We start from the raw sequence: 22,696 nt of genomic DNA, 5'->3' as shown, positions 1-22,696 counted from the left end.
ATCATTCAGGCTGCAAGGAATTTGTCGGTCATCATCAGCAGTAAATACGAGAATGTGAACTCAATTTCCTTTGGCATAAAATATGCAGCGCAATGTGGTCTAAATAAATACATATCTAATACAGAAAAGCAACGACTTTGCCTAGCAAATTTAATATGTAAAATTTAAAGCTTCAACATTAGAATTAAAATATTAAACTCCTATAATTTAAATGTAAAATATATATCTTGAAATATATATAGATATTAATCGAAAATATTTCAAATTTAAATAGAAATCTTTAATATTAAAACTCTAATTGTAATCTCAAATATTTCAACTAGAATTTCCAGACTTGCTTAAGTCATCTTACACTATTTAAATTCAAAGAAAACTCGACAATTTGGCTCAAATAAACTTCAAAGTTCTGCGAAATGCTGCCACTTAAAATAAATACATTTTAGATCACAATATTTTAAGCACTTTTTAACAATAAGAATGCCAAATTCTCTATAAGCTGTGCAATTTCACTTTAATGCCGCCGCTTTAACTCAACATACCGCTCGCTAAATAGTTCCTAAATCTGCGAGCATGTCGACACAATGTCTGTAGGGCCAGCCAAGACCCAGAGAAGAGGAGCCTGGCTGGCATTCTTCAAAATGCCGCGCAAGTAAATTAATGAGGCGACAGTTAGCACATAAGAAAACTTAAAGACGAGGAAAAAATTGAAATATTTTCAACAGCCGCGTAATTAGCCTCGTTTTTTTGTTCGCCTCGTTGTTGAGTGGTTTTTTTTTTGTTTCGCCTTAAGGCAATCGGCATACGGCATACGACACGTATACGCAATGCGCACATGAATCATACGCCGTGTGGCACACGCCACACACAACTGGCAGCTGCTTAGCCTCTCTCTCTCTCTCAGGCATTCTCACTCGCACGTTTTAATGCTGGGCAGGCCTTGCGATTGGCCCGCCCCCGCGGTTCGCGAACTTACCTGGCCAACGGCCAGATCTACAAATGCTATTTGGGTTAATCTAATTAGAAAATAAGTCGCGGTGGCTAGCAGGTAAGTAGCATTAACTAGAGCACACTCACCTCTTGCAATGCCTTCTTGTCTGGCGCACGATTCGCCGTCTGCAACGTGCGTATGACATTCTTGGCTCCATCGACGACGGCGGCCTCGATGCGCAAACGATGACGCAGCTCCTCGATGCGCTCCTCCAGCGTCGTCTCCAGGCTCTGCAGTTGCGTTAATCCGCTGCCAGTGCCAAGAATTCCGCCACCGCCATGCTCTTCGTTTTGCTGGCGCGCGGCTTTCATGCGATCCGCCTGCTCGCGATTCTGTTTGACTTTGATGATGCGCAAGCGTAGAAACTCAATCTTGGCCTTTGAATCGTCGAGCATTTGATGCGCCTCCGCCAGCAGCTTCTTGTCGCATCCGATGCCCAGCGATTGAATCATATTCTCGGCGCCCGTTTTCACCTTCATCTCGATCTGCAGCTGCTTCTCCAGCGAGGCCAGCACTTTGTCATTGGGCGTTGCCGGTGCACCGCCTGCACCTGCGGCCATCGCATTGTTGCCACCCAAACCGCCAAACTGTGCAGCACCGCTGCCATCAATGCCACTAAATGCGATTGCTTCTGTAAACACACGAAGGATGAAACAAAGGGGAAATTTTTATTGGTATTTCGATAGCGTAAACAAATGTTCGTTATTGGATATTGTATACGATCTGGGAGAGTTTAAGTACACAATAGTTCAACAAACTAGTGAGAAAGTCTGCTTGACTGTGAGATACCCGCTAAATAATTTAAAAAAAAGCTAAACAATACAGTATTATTGGTAAATTATATTCCAATAATATACTGACAAAATTCTACCAATATAATAAAAGCTATCGATATATTTTTAAATAAAGATATACCACAAAATAGACAATATACCAGATTGGCAATATTTCGATAATTTCATCAGTTACATATTTCTAAGATTTTAATCCGATTGCAACCAACAGTAAAGACTGAAGTAGCATCAAAAAAAGGGAAAAAATTGTATTGGCAAATCGATATCGTAAACAAATATTCGTTATTGTATATTCTATAAAATCAGGGTGAATTTAAGTGCACAATAATTGAATAAACAATTGAGAAAGTCTGTTCGACTCGCTGCCCAATTTCAATAAATGCTGAACAGTGATAAAATATACCGAAAAAATACTGAAAAAATATACCAACAACAGCAATTGGTATGTTTATATACTACTGCACTCAAAATATACCAGATTGTCAAATATTTTTGAATTTCTTCTTGAGTAAATTCTGAGATTGTTATCTGATCGCAACCAATCGCAAAGTGCCACAAAGCTGAAATACCCTTCTACCCTACGAATAACGGGTATAAAAATAGAAAATTCTCTGTATCCATTCCATTCAGTTTTCATTGCTGCGCATCTTGTAGTCTAATTGCCGTCGTAATTCTATTCTAATTAGCTGTAATCGCTTCACTCTGACACTGACCTTGGCCACTCGACCACACGCTGATTACTGTGTAAAGGGTGTCAGAGCGTTTAACCGCATGCTGGCAAATGTCAAGGGTCAACTGTGATTAACATGGCTTAAACGCTTCACACAGGTCGCTTCACTTGACCGCCAGCTGACTGGATGACACACACCCAACCCATCACCCATTACCCATCACCCATTAGCCATTGCCCATTTCTCACTGCATCCCAACCCATTTCATCTCAAATCAACAGCTGCTGCCATCAGTCAGCGCCAGCCACCGTTTTGTTTACAGTTTGCAGTTAACAGTTTAATATGGTTGCATAGACGTCAATTAAGTTGCAACTTGTGACGGTGTGTGTGTGTGTGTGGTTGTGGCTGCCACACAGCAAACGCATCATGCAACAGCCACTAATGGACTTCACGAAGTTCGAGGCGGAGCTAGTTGAAGGATTGTGTGGCACCTTAATGGATTGTGATGATATTTAAGCAAGTTAAATTGTTTATTGCAAAGTTAGGAAGTAAAGAAAAGTCTTTAATGAATTGTGATGATATTTTAACAAGTTAAATTGTTTATTTCTTTGAGAAGTTGGCAACTGTGTCACGCTTATAAACTAAAAATGTACCAATAGATCTAACTGGCATATCGATATACTATCATTCAAAATATACCTAGAGTATGTATTATACCAGATTCGAAGAAAGTGTATTTTAAAGATTTTTAATAAAAAAGACATGGAATTCATACAGTATTTTAATAATTAATTGGGCAGATGCCAACGAAAAAATGTAATGAGAGTAAAAAGGCTTCGAAGGCTATGCAACTAATTGGCTTTATTAATGAGGAAAGCAGCAAAGAAATTAATTCTGATAAAAATGGTTATAAATAGCAATTGCGCTGGCAACTCGACAACTTCTTTAACATTTAGTATTTGCGCTTCCTGAATCATTGCATAAATGTTTATCTGAGGCAAAGAATGTGCTTACGGGACGAAGTACTCGCTGAGCTCAGCGTTTTATGCCTGGCGCTGGCAAGTTGATCTATTTATCAAGAGGCATTTTTCATGAAAATTCTCTACGAAATTTCCGTCTGCTGCTTTGGAATGTCATTTAGCTATAGCTGCAGTTGTTGTTTGTTGTAGTAGAGCAAGTGAACTGACTGACTGGCTGACTGACTGGCAGCTGCTGCCAAACATATCAATCAATTCAGCACATGAAGCTTTCAACGCCACACACAACGAGATGATGTTGATGATGAAGCTGATGATGAGGCTGATGCTGATGGAATCTACTGTTGATGGTAGCAGCTTCTTTTGTTGTTGTTGTTGTTGCTGTGTGTTGTTGCTGCTGTTGGCCAAACACGGAAGCAGATAGAACAACGCGAGACAGTCGAACAAACCGAAACGTTGAACAGTCACATTTCATGCCACTTGTGTCAATAGTTGAAAGAAAAAGAAACTAAACAAAAAAGAACCCAAGATAGTGCACATGACTAAGACATACCCTACAGCTATAACTGGGAAGCATTTCAGTTTACAAAACTACACTTTAATAGCTTGTTTAATTATAGTTATCAGCATCTAGAAACATTTCTTTAACTTATCTTTCTCCCATAACTATTACAACTCTCTGCCTCTTCGTTTTAATTACAGGGTATATGGGAGCACACAAAAAACTTGACACTCGCCAAGTGTTTTGCTATAGATACGCGATAGGAGAGCAAGCGAACGATAAACGCACAAGTACTTCGCGCCAGGTAATGTAAGTGAACACGCAAAGCGTTTGCCATAGATACAAATGTATCTAGCAGATAAAATAAATAGATGGATGGATGGATGGATGCATAAGCAGGCAGACAGACAGACAGATGGCAGTTTGCGTGACAAATACCCGTTAAGATATGACGACTAAACGGTTAGCTTTTTTATTGTTTGCTTTGCTTCTTTTTTTTGTGTTTTTGAGGGGAGTAGGCAATCAAGTGTTGGTTGTTAATGGCACCAAAAGGTGGCTTCAAATACGTGGCATAACTTACCTTGACCATTGCTATTGACCGCCGTGTTGGCAGAGGTTAGCAGTATTTGACTTTCGAGCTCCTGCAGCTCGGACTTTAGTTCGGCCAATTTGCTTTTGCTCTTCTTCACGAGCACGGCGACATCGCTGAGCGAGCGACGATCCTTGGCGACTTCGCGCAGCTTCTCGGCGCCCTCCTTGATCTTCAGCTCCTTGCGTATCTCGCGTCTGATGGCCTCTTTGATCTCCTCCAGCCGTATGGACATACAGCTCTCGGGCAGATTCTCTGTGAAGCCATACTTATGACTAAGCTCGTACAGAACGGGATGCTTTATGTATTCGCCCTGCAAAAGAAAATGCAACCATATTAAATTAATTGTAAAGCAGAATTAACAAAAGGATTTTAGTTTAGTAGCCTGCCTCGTTGATTGCTTCGCCCGAGTCGGTTATCAAGGTGTCGGTGTAGAAGATGCCACCGTTGGATGACTCGAAATTCGAAACAATGCGTTGCCACAAACGCGAGGCACTCGCTCGCCGTCTTATCGAGGTTGTTGTCGATGTTGCACGGCGACCCCGTGGCAATGAGTTGCATTTGCGTGGCCTGAACTCCTCATCGGAGATGTTTGTTGCCTCGGTTTTTGGCTGCGCGTTTAACATGCTGCGTATTCGCTTAACCAGATTCGACATTTTTGTTTCTGTTTTATTTCGTTTCGTTAGAATTTTGATTGGGTTTATGTTTTAGTTGTTGTTGTGGTCGCAGTCTGTGTTGTTGTTATTTTCTTGTGACCAGTTCATGGTAATTAGACGACTTGCGTCGACTTTTCACACGACTCCACAAGAGCTGTCAGTTATCAAGAAAATGTACAAGAGTTGAAAAGCGAAAAAGAGAGAGAGAGGAAATAACAACAACTCTGACAAGGAGTGCTTGAAGCTTCTTTGGACTGGTTCTAGATTGTCATATCATCATCATATCATCAGAGCGGCGACAACACGAGAAAGTTAAATGAAGCTGATAAATTCTCAGTTCTCTTTTTTCCGATCTGATATCAAACCACAGTCATTCATTCACTGAATCATTCACCCGGCGCGTCAGCAATTATGATGCAAATTACAAACAGAGAATAAAAAAAACGAGGCTTCTAATCAAGTTCAATTGCAATGTACAAATCAATTCTTGTCACAAAACTTTCACGCCACTCACAATTCTGAGAATCGTTAAAAACTTTCTTCAATTGTCATAGAACAACGACATGAAACAGAAAGTTGGGTAAAACCCAAACTGAAGCTAACACATAATTATAGCAGAGTTATTTTATTTGAAACGAAAGTTTTCTTTATTTTTTACGTTTATTTTGAAATGGAAACCATAAGTAAATAAAACTAATCAGCAAGACTTTACATTGAATTCATTAAAGCAAGTGTTTGCCAATGATAATACAAGAATTTTAAGGGGGGTAAGCAAAGTAATGCTTATAATTCCTGACAATTTTATTACGATGGGATACAAATTGTAGAAGTTATTTAAGATATAATTCTGTATATTTCAAATGTAGTTCTTTAACTATATACCAAATATAGCCTTCGGTATATTTTTGAAATATTTTAAGAATAATACCGCAATGTTTTGCTTTTATTCAAAGTGGGTAGCGGGTATTTCAAAGTCAAGCACACTCAACTGCAACTTTCTTAGGTGTTTTATAGCTTAGTAAAATTAAAATCACTAAAATGAAGCTGTAATTAAGCCATAAGTATTTTATGTAAATACAAAGTTTATTTCGAAATATTTTGAAATGCAAACCAGAAGTAAACAACCTAATCATTTAGGGTTTAGATTAAATTCCATTAAGCAAAATATTTGCTAATGATAATACAAGAATGTAATGCTTACAATTTTTATCAGAAGCTTAGTAAAATGGAAACTATTATGTTTATATCATAATAAAAAGGGGGCCATAGACACATAGCACAACATGGCACTATAAATACGTCTGTTAATGCCAGATAAGAGAAGTTTATATTCCGCATGACTTGAAGAAAAATAAAAAATAAAAACATAAGCAACAGTCTTTGTTTACGTTGCAATTTTTTGAGGCAAAACTCTTACATAGTAAGGCGACAAGTCTCAGCTGGCAATTTGTTGTTATTACTCGAACCTTTTTCCATATAAATATTATTATTAAACCCGGACAGAGATCGCATTGTTAGCTTGTCACGAACCCCTGGCATTTATATTTATATATTGTGCGATTGTTTTGTATTTTTCAGTAGTTTACTTTGTAAGTCGACACAGCTGGAGATCGAATTGATTTTCTTCGTTTTTTGCTCTTTTCTTTTTATCCCACAATTAAGAATTGATAAAGTTCGAAAACACGCGTAGTTTGTATTTCTACTTTAGAGAGCGTTGCCAATTGACTGCAAAATTTGCATTAATTATTGGCAACTGTGAACTGTGAGTGTCTGTAAACTGAACTTGACTCATTGCCAATTAGCCTGAATATGGTCAGCACAGCAGCTGTCAGTTGGCCATGTTTGCGACTCGACGCACAACGCGTTGAATATTTATAAGAATTTCTCCAGTTTCCAAAAACACAAAAATGAATTATCACTCTTAACAATTGCTCTGACGACGACGACGACGTCTTTATGCGACTTTAATGGCTTCGAATGTAGGGCTCGCCACATTTAATTGATCGATTGCACAATGCGAGCAGAACAGTCGAAAATACTCTCTTATAAATAATATGAGAATTTTAATGCCCTTCCGATTGCCAGGGACGGAAATACTGCGCAACGCGTGTTCTTATCGCGAGACTCTTTGCCCGGCCCGTGAAGAGCGATAAGCCTGGCCAACAAACTTAGCTGGCAAATTATTCAAGCAGCTCGTTTGTTTATCCACACACACACTGGCACACTCGCACACACACACTGATACACTTTGTATATAGGGTTTTATATGCTGTTGAAAGATATGATGAAATTTTCAATAGATTTTGCTTGGGCCTTGGCCATTAGGTGAATTACATAAAGCACACACACACGCAAATTCTAGAGCTGCCTGCCACTTGTTGCAAACACACACTGCGAGCCTGTCACACACTTGTCACACCGCAAACCGCACGCGTCCCGTCAACCTCAACAATCGAACTTCGAGTGAAATTAATGTCATATTCGGTGCTAATAAATGCGTTGAACAAGCCGAGCTGCACAGCTCGTGGGTGGGCAAAACGAAGGCAAAACGATGTCGATTTGTCACGAACCTCGGCAACAAACGAACGCGCTAACTGACTCACGAAGCTGGCCAGTTAGCCAGCCATCCAGGCCAACTGGTTTCGGCCCAGTTGTTGATAACAGAACGCAGCTGACACGACGCTTCCACCAACCGACAGACGAACCGAACGACTGACCGCATCGACAGACATTTGATTGCATTCGGAATTACAGTGAGATACTTTTTTCCCCTCGTTGACTATCATTGGGCCAAAGCCCTGTGACGGTTACAAACGTCGCGACGTAAACACTACCTTGGGAATGGATGAGTTAAGCACATGGCTTGATTAGCAAAGCATATTACTAATACGCACTGTTTCACTCTGATAAGAATAGAGGTTATGGCGTAGATAGTTTTATGGCATTCGAACAGTTTAGTCATCGTATCTTCGCTTCAGTTGTGAAACTACATGCAAACACTACACTCATTCATAACTAACATTACAACAAAAGAACTATTTTTTACCTTCTTTCTCTCTCTCGAAGTTGATATAAAAGTCTCTATAGAAGTCATAGACCTAAACTATCAACTATAGATTTAAGTCGATATAAAGTTACTATAAAAATAACCAACAGCAACGAAAACTATTTCATTCTTAAAATCAAATTTTATTATTTCTTGAAATCAAAATAAAATTGTCATCAGCAGTTTAAGATCGAAATTGTCATTTATAAACTACAGATTTTCTTTGATTTTAAGTTGCTTATAGAACTAATCAATAAACAAAATACTTTCATTTTGTCAATAAAATCTTTCGTCGGTACAAATAAATTTCAGCTACAAATTTTGATTTTAAATTAAAGAAAATAATATTAAAGAAATATTCAAAGTTGAAACTTTCTTTAAATGTAATTCACTTTTATTTGTAAAATCCTTTCCCCCAACAATGTATTATATTACGTTCATTACATTGTATTTCTTATCTTTTATTATTTTTCTATTTAAGTACAAAAGTTTAAGTTGGCCTTTACAGCTTATTTTGCATAATAAATTTATACCAGATTGCAAAATATATGTTTTGTACATCAAATAAAATAAAAATATAAAAACGAAAACTATTTCTTTTTTGAAACAAAAAGTTTCAACATAAGTAAAAGTGAGAATCATAGATTTATAAGATCAATCAATTCTTTTCAAAATACCAAAGTAATAACCGAACTCAATACTTAGCTTCCTCAATTAAAATACATATCTTAATCAGTTGATGTGCCAAACCTAAGCTCCACTTTCTATGCATCTATGGATTGCATAGCATCCACATTATTCATAGATTAACACATTAATCCCAAGCACATAACTCCACTCTAATAACATCATTGACTTTTCCGACTCCCCATGGCTTAGGTTGTCTCGCTTCTTTTTTGCATTTTTTTATGAAGAGTTTTTCAGTTGGCAGCGTAAAAAAAGAGGAAAAATAAATAAAAAAAAAGCTCCTGGGAAATGTTTTACGAGTCGTACATTGTCGTAAGTATGTGAAATTATAGCGGCTCAACAACGACACGGCGCATTCTTTAATACAAGAAAAAAAAACCCATCTCGGTGATAATGTGCCAAAGGGAGAGAGAGAGAGAGAGAGAGAGAAAGAGAGTGGAGAGAGGGCAGCAGCGAGGGGGTGAATTGCATAATGCAATTGCAGAAAGCCAAAGTTGTTACTTGAAGAAAAACTGACACAACACACTTACGAATACTTGAATAATCAGCATAATATGCGATACAACGATATGTGAAATGCGCTGCAGCAGAGACAAAGATACAAGATACAAATACAAGTGTGAGTGTGTGTGTGAGTGCTAGTATTCGTATAGTCTTAATAAGCAATGGGTATCCAGTCTGTAGGGCGGTCATGATGATGACAGCCAGCTGTCTGAGAAAGTTGCAAAAGTTGCAGTCGCATTTGCAGAACTGACAGCGGAAGGATGGCAAGGAGAGAGGGAGCGAGTGGGAAGAAACGGAAATGGTGAAGCTAGTGGGAGAAAAGTGAAGAAACGCACGATGAGAGAAGGGGAGGAAGAGGGGGAGGGACAGCAGACAGCACTGGGTTAAGGCGACGTCAGTAAACAGTAAATGGCTAAATTTTGTGGCTTTCTTTTGACGCAGTCTTCTGTGTGGGCTGACAATGAGCGAGAGAGAGAGCGCAACAGGAGAGTTTACGGGGAATGGAGCAAGAGTGATGTTTTATAGAGCGAAAAAGATATGCTAGCGAGGAGAGAGAAAAGAGACAGAAAAAGAGAAGAGAGTCTACCCACGTTCAATTAATAATATCAAATATGCTGGCAAATAATAAAATGCACGACATATTAAATACCCTTTTCAATTATTCAATAATAAAATGTGAGCAGAACATTCTTTACATTTCTAATTAACATTTTTCGAACACACAAAAAAACAATATCGGTTTTCTCAAACGTATTATAACCTAACGATCTGCTGCCAATTACAAATTTATTTGCTCGAAGAAGGAATTCTTATTTTCAGTGCGGTATTCATTTTAAAAAAATATACCATAAAAATACTGGAATGTACCGAATGCTATATTTGGTATATTTCTAAAGTACTTCAGTGCAAAGTATACTAGATTGTCAGCCAAATTCTGGTAATACTATAGTTATATACTATAGTTAGTATTGGTATTGCTTGCTATTCGACTTTTATCGATTTGCAGAGGCGGAAGTGGGTGTGACAAAAATTTGAAACAAACTTGATCGACAGCAAACATAACAAGTGCTATCTCTTACAGTCTCCGAGTTCTAGGTGCTCATACAGATGGACAGACAGACAGACAGAATATTTATACTATATAGGGTCAGAGTTGCTTCCTTTTGCCTGTTACATACATTTCATACACTAAGCTGTAATATTCCTTATTTATTTTACAACAATCCAATATTCCATTCTCTGTAGCATTATTTATTTACATTCAAGTGCAGTCTTTTATTATCTTCCCCACCCATTAACCCCACAGTAGCACTTTAATTGCGGGGTATTCCATATTGACTACATGAGTCAAGTAAGCAAATTGCGCGCGTGCTATCATTCGACTTGTATTCAGACACATTCATGCCAGACCATTCACATTCACATTCACATTCATATTCATATTCAATTGCAATTTCTGTGTGGAATGCGATGCGCACTCACACAACGATAAGAGATTATATACATTGATGATATACATACGTGTAGATATCCTTTGAGACGTGAACGTAAATCCTTTAAAAAGACCATATTCATTGTCAGTGCCATGCTAAGCTATTGTTATTGATGTTCGTCGACGTTCTTTGTTATTCTTATAGTTGCTCTTTTTGTTGTTGTTGTTGGAGTTTAGTGATATGGTTTAGACATGTGAGCAGCTAGTATAATAATCGCATTGCTCAATATTGGCGACGCTTTTCTATGGGTTTTGTATTTTCTCTCGTTTGAGTGTGTTTGGCTTTTCTTTGGCGAGCACTTTCGACAAAATATGCGAATCTTTTCTCTCTATATACATTTTCCAAAGCGAACGCGCGACGCAAAAATGATGGCGACAAACTGCCAAATGTGTGATATTATATATACTATATAAGTATATACATACTAAGAGTATATTTGAGTATACCGTATCTATAGTATATAATTGGTTTCAGTTTGAATCTATATGTATGTATGTATGTGTGTGTTGGAAAAATCGCGACACGCTGCGAGCGAAATTGAATTCGGAAAATGTCAAGGCGCTACGAGGGCGCAAACTGCAATGAAGCTGAGGCAGTCAAGCGATTAGAAAGCTTTTCATTTCATGCGCAAAATTTACGGAAAAACAAATCATTTTTCTTGCATGTTTTGCTTTCGGTATGCAGCGAGAGCAAAGCGCTACAACAACTGCAGATACATTCGCAGTTACAGATACAGATACAGATACATCTAGAGATACAGCACACAATACAAATGCCATAAACACAGATACGCAAACCTCAGTGTTTATTTTATTGCCATCTAAATATACATAATTGTGTGTGTGTGTGTGTGTCTTTCTATATGTATCTCTTCGGTTTGCAATTTGGAACTGGAAACATTTGTTATTCTTGTCGCAAAATTTCAAATTCGTTTTGGAAAATGTTTTAATGTTGTTTTTGCACTTCTTGTCATTTACCTGCAAGCAAAAGAGAAAAAGAATATGCATTAGTCAAGTGCGTCAGAGATAGATATATAGCGAGGGTGGCCACAACAATTTGCAGCTTATATTAAGTATTTTTAATATTATATGCAATCTAGCGTAGCGATAAAAGTATTTCAATAATTTGAATGCATGCTTAACGAACTGCAATTATTCAAATATTTATTTATTTTGCTTTGGCAAATTAAGATAATGTCGAATATTCAATTGCCTCTTGGATTTGTAAGAGGAGAATACAAAAAAATAGTGTATTTCATAACAAAGAGATTGATGAAAGAAAAAGTTGAATAAAACTAAATTCAGTAAGTTTAAAAAGACAAAAATTAGCTCATATCTATCTAGATATTGATGATCTAGATGTTCTGCATCGTTTCTAAGATAAATTATTCTATGACAATATTTTTACTGTGCATTTTACTTATGTACATTTACATAAATAATAATAATATTGTCAATATAGACATATTAAGAACACAGATTAATTTAAATTTCCAGTTTTCTAGTTGAAATCCGAAACCCTTTTGGTTTCTAAACCGTTAACAGTGCATTGACTTCCATCCTTTTACTATTAAACCGTTGTGTTGACATGTTATTAACAGCAAAAAATACAAAAAAGAAAATTCTAGTATAATACTGCAATCCTTTTTGCTATTCAACCGTTAACAGTGCATTGACATTCATCCTTATGCTTTTAAGCCGCTAACAGTGTGTTGACATGTTATTAACATGCACCCGCTGTTAAGCTCACGCAGTAAGTGTGGCCTTCATTAACAGCAGTTGTGCATTATGTTAATCCATGTTATTAGACAGAAAGTATGACGCTGTTACCGGCACTCCGTCCTCTTCTCTCGCCCATTTAAACAATTTGCGAAATGATGTGTAATTTTTAAACGCTTGGCAACCCGGCTGGCTACTTGGCTACTTGGCTTTCGGCATTTTGTGTGTTGTATTTTATTTATTTTTTTTTTGAGATTTCAGAGTGCTGGGGCAATTAATAACTGGCAATTTGAAATTGTTGGCGCCCCGCTTTGATGTTACCCATGCAACAACAAAACAGGAAAATAAAAGAGACAAACACATGAAACTGATGCGATTTCTAATCGGTCATTTGCCCGAAAGTGCCCACACTTTGTACATCGAGTAATACGCACGGATGCGGGGAGGGGGGAAGGGGGCACAACATATGGACATTTATACATTTGGTTTAGTGTAGTCCAAACACGCACATGAAACTCAAATCTAAACAAGGTCGATGTTGATGTTAGTTTTTTTTTTTGTTGCTTTTTGTGAATAAAAATAATATCAGCTATCAACAAGTAAGTATAACAAGACGAGGCTACCCTTGAGCAGGCAGCCCACGCATTTCGGAGACGGAGACCGCAGCATATCAAGTGGATGTGTGGATTGTGGGGGAAGCGATTCGATTTTCGCACTCGAGCAACAACACACACTAAATCTCATCTATGTGTTGTATATACATAACAACAACAACAACAACAAAAAAGACTTAAACATCTACACGCAATTGCTTAAAAAAAAAAAAAAACAAACAACAAACTGACCATTTATGAACAGCACACAAAACAACAACACACAAATTATTGTTGTTGTTGTTTTGATTTTTGGTCAGCGCTAAAAACCGCCTAAACAATCTTTTTGTTGATTTCGGCTGCAATTTGTTAAGATACAATGTGTTGTTTTCTTTGTAACGAAAGACAGGTGAGCATTTAAATCGATTTCGATACTGTTAATGGCTTTGCCTTAATTGTTATAGTTACAAATACATATACATAGTAAATAAAGAGGCAAGTGAATTTAATCCCATTAAAAACTATTTCCCCCCTTATTCCCAATGCGACGCATTATTTATTATGCGAAATGTTGTTTGAATTCTTGTTGCCGCTTTTGATGTTAACCAAATGTGAATTTTGCATTACAACAGCACAATTCAATAGAGTGAGAGAATGAGCTTTTCATGTGTTTATAATCAATTTACTATAATACGAGTATGGGCAACACTCATCCAACACACACTCATTGTTGTTGTTGTTGTTATTATTGCTGATGAATTCGTTTAGTTTTTAGTTAGTGACAGGCGAGCTGTCAACGTTTTTGTAATTTGAGCGGGGATCCAACTAAGGGGTTACCTCCGGATTGGGATTGCGATTGGGGTTGAGGGGTAAGGGGATGAGCTCGATGTGTTGAAAGTGGGTCGGGCAACCGCCTTGGGTCTGACCCAGTCGATAGTTGTAAGTGTAAGTGTAAGTGTGTAGATTGCATTAATGCAAAGCCATAGAAAGGCAGCGACAAAAGTTTTCTTCGATTCTGTGCAAGGTTTGTTGTTTTTTTTTTCTTCTTTTTTTTCACTTTTCTGTGTTTTGTAAATTTTTTAGTATTTTTTTGCTTATTCAGCGCATGCAACAAGTGAATTTGGGTTAAGCCTCGCATCGAATAAGTACTGTGAAAAATACGTAAAGAAACGAAAATAAAACGAGCCAACGCAGCACGGAGAACCACGTAGAAGAGGAAGACACTCAAAATGTATCAACAGAGAAAAAAAAAAACACACACACATAAATAAAATTGTGTGACAAAATTAGAACAAAAACTCGCCGTCACTTGAAATTGAAAATCGATTTTTTTCTCCTCTTTCTTTTGCTTTTGGCTTTTGCTATGCTTTGGTTTGGTTTCGATTTTTTTTTCGACTGCTGCCTGGTCTCGAATTTTAATTGATTGTCACTTGATTTTCACTTTTTATAAACGTTCAAAGATGGTAAACGAACAAACGGGGAACCAAAAACAAAAAACAAAAAAACAACTAAAAAACTAAAAGAGAAATGGAATTTCACCCAAGCGGTATTTTTTGATTTTTTTTACTGTTCGCTGCTGGTGTTGTTGTTTCTGTACGCTTTTGTCTTAATTATTATTAGAAGAAGCAGCTGAAGCTGTAAAATAAATGGCCCAAATCAACTCGAGCTCAAAACTCGAATCGAGTCGCTTTGCGTCGCGTTGAAGCATTTAGCAACTTACGTTATTCAAAAAGTGCGGCTAATCCAAAAGTTGGCACACAACCGCAACGTAAAGAGTTGGGGCGTTGTTTCGCGAAAAAGGACATTGACTTTGTGTGTGAGTGCTTGTCAATGTTATTGTCACTGCCACTGTCAATACACAAAACTTGGCTCAAAGCGCATTGATGCGTCATCGAGAAAAATGCACACGAAAAAGAGGCGCGCGCGCCTTCCTCAGGAGACACTGTGCGATTTATGCATTTGTTGCCAGACTTTCACGCTACGCGACGCGACGCAACGCAACGAAACGCGTAAAAAACAAAAATAATAACAAAATGTTGACAACGCGAGCGTAAGGCGCACAAAGCGTATGTAAAGCGACGACAACAACCGGCTTCAAGCGCGACTAAAAGCAAACTGAGCGCCAAAGACATAAACCCAAAAACCCAAAGCCCGCAGCAGCAGCAGAGCGCGCTGAGCATGCGCGAGAGTGGGAGCCATTCACAGAGAGAACGAGCGAGAGAGTAACTCAACAAGAGAGCGCGGCTTGCACACACAAACACAGCGAAAGTGGAGCGAGCACAAAACTGCAGCAAAGAAAGCAAAGTCAAAGCTCTCGCTGCATGCTTCAATGAATGACTGGACGTTGACGTTGACGTCTACGTTGCAGTCGTCGCTGGCAGAGCAGAGCCGTGCTTCTTAATTGGCCTGCGCGTGCGCCAGCTTCTATACGCGCACAAGTGTTGTTATTATTTTTATGCTGTTCGCTGCTTCTCTCTTCTTTTCGTTTTGGGTTTTCTGTGTGCTGCTTCTAAGCTGCGCTTTACTGTTGTTGTTGTGATTGTTGTTCTTGTTGTGGAGTGGCTTTTATTGTGCCAGTTCTTAGAATTGTACAGCTATGTTTGATTAACATTTCTCGGCCGCTGTTAAGGCAACTCTTCGTCTTCATCTTAGTCTTCGCCTTTTTTATTTTTGTTTTTGTTTTTTGGGTTAACATTTTTCACTGCAATAGCTTTATTATTGTTGTTGTTGTTGTTGGTTGGGGCCCTATTATGAAACTGTCACACATTTTAGCCAGCTTACGGCCGTTGTTTATTATTACATCCATTTCTATGAGATAAGCCAAGTGCTGGCCAAGTGTCATTTGCATAAGTCGAAAAAGCTGTGAAACGAGGTATTAAAGAAATGCCAAAGGCACAGCATGGCGCCGCTTCACTTAGAAGCTATCTGACAGAGCGTGACTTTCTCCATGTGCCACCTGACGACGACCCGACGACCAGACGAACCCACAAAACAAGAGCTGCAGCAGATGGAGAACAAAGCACAAAAGAATTTCCCCAATCACCGTTGACAACCCTCATTAACAAGAAGGGTTGTCATACAGCCAGACAGCCACATTTCAAACTGAAGCCTCACAAATACCAATGACGACTGCTGAACCGACTAATTAGATACTCGTCGCTATTTACCCCCAAATGCAATCAGCAATCTGCAACCCTGACGCCCTCAAGGGTTTTGTTGGCTAAAACGTTTGCTAAATACTTGCGTAGGTGAGAAGGGGGGTTTTTTTTTGTGTGCATCAAGTACAGTTGTGGCTTGAAATCTGCATGCCAAGTAAGATGACTATCTAATCTAACTGTCTATTATTAATCATTCGGGACGAGCATAGTTTACTTTATAGATACACAATAAAAAGATACATTATCTTGCGCCAACAGCTGCAACTATTCCGAAAGTCTTATCTTGCGACATGACTAAACATGCAAAAGCAGAGAAGCTCAAGAAGGCAATGCTCGACTAATGAATACCCGAACTAATATTTCAGCTTCGCGTGTAGTTACAAAAATAAGTAGAATTCACTATTCAACATCCTATCCTATTTCGAATACTATCGAAGAGTTTACTATCGTATACCCGAACAGGTATACTATTGTATCTTTAACTATCGTATACCCAAACAATGCTCGACTAGCAAATATCCGGACAAGTATTTTAACTAAGTGTGTAGTTACAAAAAGAAGTAAAATTCACTATACTATCGAAGAGTTTACTATCGTATACCCGAACAGGCAAAAACAGATAAGCTTGCTTCACCTACAAATACCCGAACTAGCATTTCAGCTTCGTCTGTAACTACAAAAACAAGTAGAATTTCCTATTCTAAATGGTTGATAAGCGTATATCGAATACTATCGTAGACTTTACTATCGTATACGCGAACATGCAAAAGCAGAAAAGCTCAATAAGGCTATGCTCGACTAGCAAATACCCGCTCAAGTATTTAAGCTTCGTCTGTAGTTACAAAAACAAATAGAATTCCCTATTCTAAATGGTTGATAATCGTATATCGAATACTATCGAAGACTTTACTATCGTAAACGCGAACATGCTAAAGCAGAAAAGCTCAATACGGCATGGCTCGACTAACAAATACCGGGACAAGCATTTCAGATTCGTCTGTAGTTACAAAAATAAATAGAATTCCCTATTCTAAATGCTTGACTATCGTATATCGTAGAATTTACTATCGTATAACCAAACAACTACTATAATTTCGAAAATGAAACTGCAAGATTTAATGATACATCTGTAGATACAAAAAAAAAGGGGGATGTCCAGTACTAAATGCTCGACTAGTTTGCACCGCATTTCAGCAATAATTTCTGTAATTAAACCGCAAGTTGAGTTAAATATAGCCGCAACCTTGAATATGTGTCGGATGTGTCTCCTTCTACATTTTTCCGCAGCTTTTTTTCGCCTTCTTTGTCGCCACACTTCCTGACCCCAAAGAAAAGCTGTGGGGCAATGAAAGCTCGAAGCGGCGACAACGGCGAAGAAGGCTTCATAAAGTCAAAAACTGAATTGCAACAAGACGCAAGCAGACACAACTGTGACATTTTACGATATTGTTGCGTCTTTTACGAGTCAATAAACGGAAATTGCCAAGCAGCTAGCACCGACAACGGCAACTCGGCAACGAGTCAGCAGCAAATGGCTAACAACAACCCAAAACGAGCCAGCAAACCGGATGTTGAATGTGCCACAAGACACACGCAATACGAAGAGGGGCTACAATGCCAAGTGCAGCAGCAGCACCAACAGCAGCTGATAAGCTAAAAGCCAAAAGAAAATCACATCAAGTTTTTCATATTTTTTTATTGCAATTGGCCAAGTCTATACAGTTTACAGTTTCTTCAGTCAGATGCGTCATATCGCAACAAACCCACGCATCTGAGGTTGACAAACTCGCCACGCAATGCGCCCAAAAAAAAAAAAGAAGCAGACAGATAAAAAATAAATAAAATAATATAACGTAACGTAAGAAAAAGGCTTAGAGTACCAGTTTCATGATAATTACGGCAAAAAGGAAAAGTGCAAATACATAAAGCAATACGAGAAACGAGAAAAAAACCACGAAAATGTTGCATAAAAAAAAAAAAAGACAAAACGATCTTTGGGAAAGCCGCCGCATTCGCGCGGAAAATGAGCGCCTGTCAATTATACACGAGAGTATAAGTAGATATATCTGCAAAATGAATAAGTACTCATACTATATAGGCGGAGTACACTCATACCACTCATATACAATACATATATCATGATGATTATAGCAACGAGCCAAGAACAATGCAGCGAAACAAAAGTTAAGATCTGCCTGCCGGCGATATGCAGATTACTTGGCTTGTTTTTTTTTTTGTTTTTTTTTTTTTGGGTTGGGTGTCGCTCTCTCGCTGTACTTAGTCTGGGTGTCTGCATCAAGAGGATGCCCTTCTCTCTCACTCTCTACCCATCTCACTCTCTGTCACTTCATGCAATGTGAGATACTCTGCACAAGTAAGACTTTTTAGCCAAGCTGAGGAAATTGTAATTACTAGAAAACCAAGAGTATCTTTTAGTCGTGCAACATTCTCGTTTACTTCTTTTTTTTCTGTGCAGTTGGGCGCGCTGTCACGTAACGAAAGGGAAAACTCTGTCGCGTTGTTTGTGAATCTGTGGGAAGTCATCGTCTTGCAACAATGACAAGGCGGCAAACGTAAAGGCAAACAGCAAACTGCCAAAGCAACTGCCACAGGCAACAATGGCTGCCACAGGCAGCAGAATAACATAGAAGTTGCCCCCACAACAGCCAACATACAGTTCCAATTGGCTGCCTCTGCATTTTCAGATATATTTTCATACCCAGCGCCCATTAAAAAAGTGCACAAAAAATGGGTATAATTGCTGTAGGCAAATGCAACGGACATCAAAAAGACATCTGCGTTGGGTCAGTAAATAAAGCAATTTAATCCTGACTTTGTGATGTAACTGGAGACTAAAAGAGGCAGATAGATGAATTTAAAAAGGAAAATACTAAATAGGAATTAAATCGAATTGTATGTGTGACATAGTTAACTGTCAGATAGGATATCTTCTAGTTATACCAAAACTTCTTCCCTAAAGAGAACCATAGAAAAGTAAAGGAAAGTAAGGCTGAAACTTTATTATATTGCGAAATCATATTAAAATACATAACACAAAATAAAGCTTTGTATATGTAAAGTTTTTTAACTTTTTAATCTGTAAGTTTATCAATGACATAGCTAATCGACAGTTAGGGTATCTTAGAGTTATACTTAGAGTACTTCTCATTAGACAATTGGCAAAAGAAGAACATGAAGGAGGAATATTTCGAGAAGGTGGTAGAAAGTAGAGAACGCAGACATATGGCATGGCCAAAGCGTTGTGCTGATGTGAAATAATGTGTGACTGTCAGATAGTGCATCTTCTAGTTATACCATAGCATGATAAAGTAAAGCAAAGTAAAGCTGAAACTATAATAGATTACGATATATATGTATATAAGAAATAAAATACATAATAACAACTAAAGCTTTGCTTTGTAAACTGTGAGGTTATCTATGACATAGCTAACCGTCAGTTAGAGTATCTTCAAGTTATACTTAAAGTACTTCTTATTAAACACTTGGCTAAGGAAGAACATGAAGAGGGAGGAATAGAAAGTAGAGAACGCAGACGTAGCACGCCCTGTTGGCATGGCCAAAGCGTTGATTAATTAATTTATAAAAGTTAGCGGTACCATGGCATATAGTATATAGCATCGCATACAATTACAGTTAAATAGGTTCTGCTATGGGAAAGAAGATGCAGCTGCAACAGCAGACGCTGTTAATGCAATCAAGTTGAGGTGGGAATTGCTGCTGCTGCTGCTGCTGTTGCTGCTTTGGCTTTGGCTTTGCCTGCTGCTGCTGTTGTTGCTTTGGCTGCAAAAAACTAATTGCATTAAGAGCTGTAAAAGCTCGAAGCCAGACTAAAAGGCAGTCAAAACAAAAGCGCAATAAAACAAAATCAGAGCAATTCCCACAGAACCAACAAGCGCACTCACACACACACACACACAGCAACATGCACACCAAATGTGATTAAACATAGACAAACACACACTCACACACATGCAATGATGTTGTTGTTGTTTTTACTGCCATTCAATCATCAATGTGCAACGGCATTTTGAGAGCAGCGAACAGCGGTCAACAACACTTGCTGCTGCTGCTGCTGATGTTCGAGGAAGCAGCGCAAAGAGAGAGAATAAGATAGAGAGAGAGCGCAACGGAAGCTGTTCGCATTGTTATTGTTGTTGTTGTTGCTGTGCTTGCTTCCCTCTCTCTTGCGTTCTCTCTCTCTGTGTTCGTCATTAACACTCTCTGACTATGCTATTAACATTCTGTTAGCTTGATTGAAAAATGTTTTATGGCCGCTGTCCGCAATGTTGTTGCCGTTTATTATGGTTGTTGTTGCTGTTGCGTTTTGTTATGCACTTGAATGCAGCAACAATAACAATAACAATAGCAACAACAACGACAAGAGCAATAACAACAATCGTCATTTGGCCGCTTTGAACTCGCCATTTGGCGTTTTGCACGAGTGAAAGTGAAAATTACAAAATTATACAGAAATCAATGTTGCAACAGCAGCAGGGGCAGCAGCAGCCGCTAACGGAAAGGTGGACACTGCGAAAGGTGGCCAGCGCTCGCTCGACTTTATTAGCCAACTGCTGTGCAACAAACAAAACGCAAAACAAAACAAACAAACAAACAAGTGACAGGCAAACAAACAGCGCAAACAACAAGCCATAACAGCTGGGCAAAAAACAAAAACACGTGCGCAACTGTTGCAAGTTCATGACATGCCACAATTTGCTGCTGATCTTGCTCTTGCTGTTGCTGTTGCTGTTCCAGTCACTGCAATTGTCCCTGCACTTGACTTTGGGCAACTAACCAAAATGCCACCAACAAGCCACATTCAACTCCACTCTTGCCACATTCCACTTCCACGTTCAACACTAACCAAAGTTCTACTTTCGCAACTTGTTTGTGCACCCAACTTCCAGCTCCCCATATTCAATTTGCAAGTCAACTTCTAACGTTGTGTCCCAATTTTCATCGCTGACTAGCTGCCTGGCATAATTGGGGACACCTGCATGTGCCAAATTCAACAAAACTAGTTGCAACAGCAACAGTAACAGCAACAGCACCACGAGCAAACAAAACACTGCGATGCGAAAGCGCACCCGTAGAAAAGTTGCCATCAACTCTGGAAAATGGGAATGCGAAAAAGAATGGCCAATAGAAATGGAACGCAATTTTCCAGCCACACACGCAATTAGAAGGTGAGCAGCAATGATCATCTGATGCCAAAGTGGCGCTGTTAACGATTAGTTATGTTGAACGCATGCCGCAAATCAACAGCTGGTTAACGCAAAAGAAGAAGAAGCATGTAGACAGCGAGTTAACAGCTATTTACATGCTAGCAATGTAAACAACTATTATGTTAAGTATTTACAGAACATTCTTAGAAAATGTGAAGGTTTAGTTTAAATCGCTGAGGATTTTACTATAAAAAAATCTCCTTATCTCTTATTGTTATTTATATTGTTTATCTAAATTAATCTAATTATATAGAAAATGCTGAATTTTGTCTTTTAACGTTTACTTTTAATATATATTCTCATATTATTTTGACCTAATGTTTTAATTATTATTACATAATTTCCAATCTTAATAATCTTTTGTATACATTCGCTAATTGGCTGTTAATCATTACTTCAAATACTCGTAATCTTCTTTAGAAGAAGATAAGAATTAATCGATAGCATTGCTGGCATATTAGCAGTTAACTAACATTTATAGCACATACATTAAAAAACGCAGTATTTAAAATTGATGAAGTTGACACAGTAGAATATAAATACTATATTTACACTTTTAGGCAGATGTTATGGTTTACACAGTAAAGTATAGATATTTACACTGTTAACTTAACAGATGTTAGCAAAGTTTACATCGCAAACTTTACAAATGTTATGCTACATTTTACACTGTTAACTTTACAGATGTTATTATCTCCTAACAGTATTAACAGCAATTTACTATAGCCTCTTTTCTCAGTAAGACATTTTGTATAGTTAACACACTTAAAGTGACAGTCTACAACTAATAGCTTGTCCACCATATTTTGTTACCAACACTTTCAACTCCTTTTGGTAGCAGCACTTTGACATATTTTACTGCTATAGCTGCGATTTCCCTTTTTTTTTGAGTTTTCTACATCGATTTGTGGCTTATTTAGCGCAAATTCAGCTGCACTTAGTCATTTGCAGTCCAATTTGGCAACTGGAGAGCTGTCAAGCAGAGTCGACAGTTAACAGTCGACAGTCACTACCTGAACACCCACAAGCTCTACATTTAGTGTCCATTTTGTCCATTGTCCAGTGGCTGAGCGA

The 22,696-nt window shown here is 38.3% G+C and overlaps 1 protein-coding gene across 14 annotated transcripts in view; it reads right to left on the bottom strand.

Moving 5' to 3' along the window:
- LOC117572337 (serine/threonine-protein kinase N) overlaps window positions 1–22,696 on the bottom strand; it is a 43,048-nt gene that overhangs the window by 14,459 nt on the left and 5,893 nt on the right. For 2 of the 14 annotated variants that reach the window (XM_034255078.2, XM_052003990.1), the window contains exons 1-3: window positions 4,911–5,316; window positions 4,513–4,834; window positions 1,075–1,619 (exon numbers count right to left, since the gene is read on the bottom strand). In XM_034255078.2, coding sequence (XP_034110969.1) covers window positions 1,075–1,619; window positions 4,513–4,834; window positions 4,911–5,177 — 1,134 coding nt within the window. In that variant the 5' untranslated portion in view covers window positions 5,178–5,316. Of the gene's footprint in view, window positions 1–1,074; window positions 1,620–4,512; window positions 4,835–4,910; window positions 5,328–10,935; window positions 11,287–14,938; window positions 15,274–22,696 lie in introns of those variants that run through there. The other 12 variants (XM_052003988.1, XM_052003989.1, XM_052003987.1 and 9 more) reach the window with 11 other exon arrangements.

Source organism: Drosophila albomicans, chromosome 3 (assembly GCF_009650485.2).
Source record: "Drosophila albomicans strain 15112-1751.03 chromosome 3, ASM965048v2, whole genome shotgun sequence".
NCBI lineage: Eukaryota > Metazoa > Arthropoda > Insecta > Diptera > Drosophilidae > Drosophila > Drosophila albomicans.
Note: the sequence above shows the minus strand (reverse complement) of the source record. Positions and strands in the feature narration are given on the sequence as shown.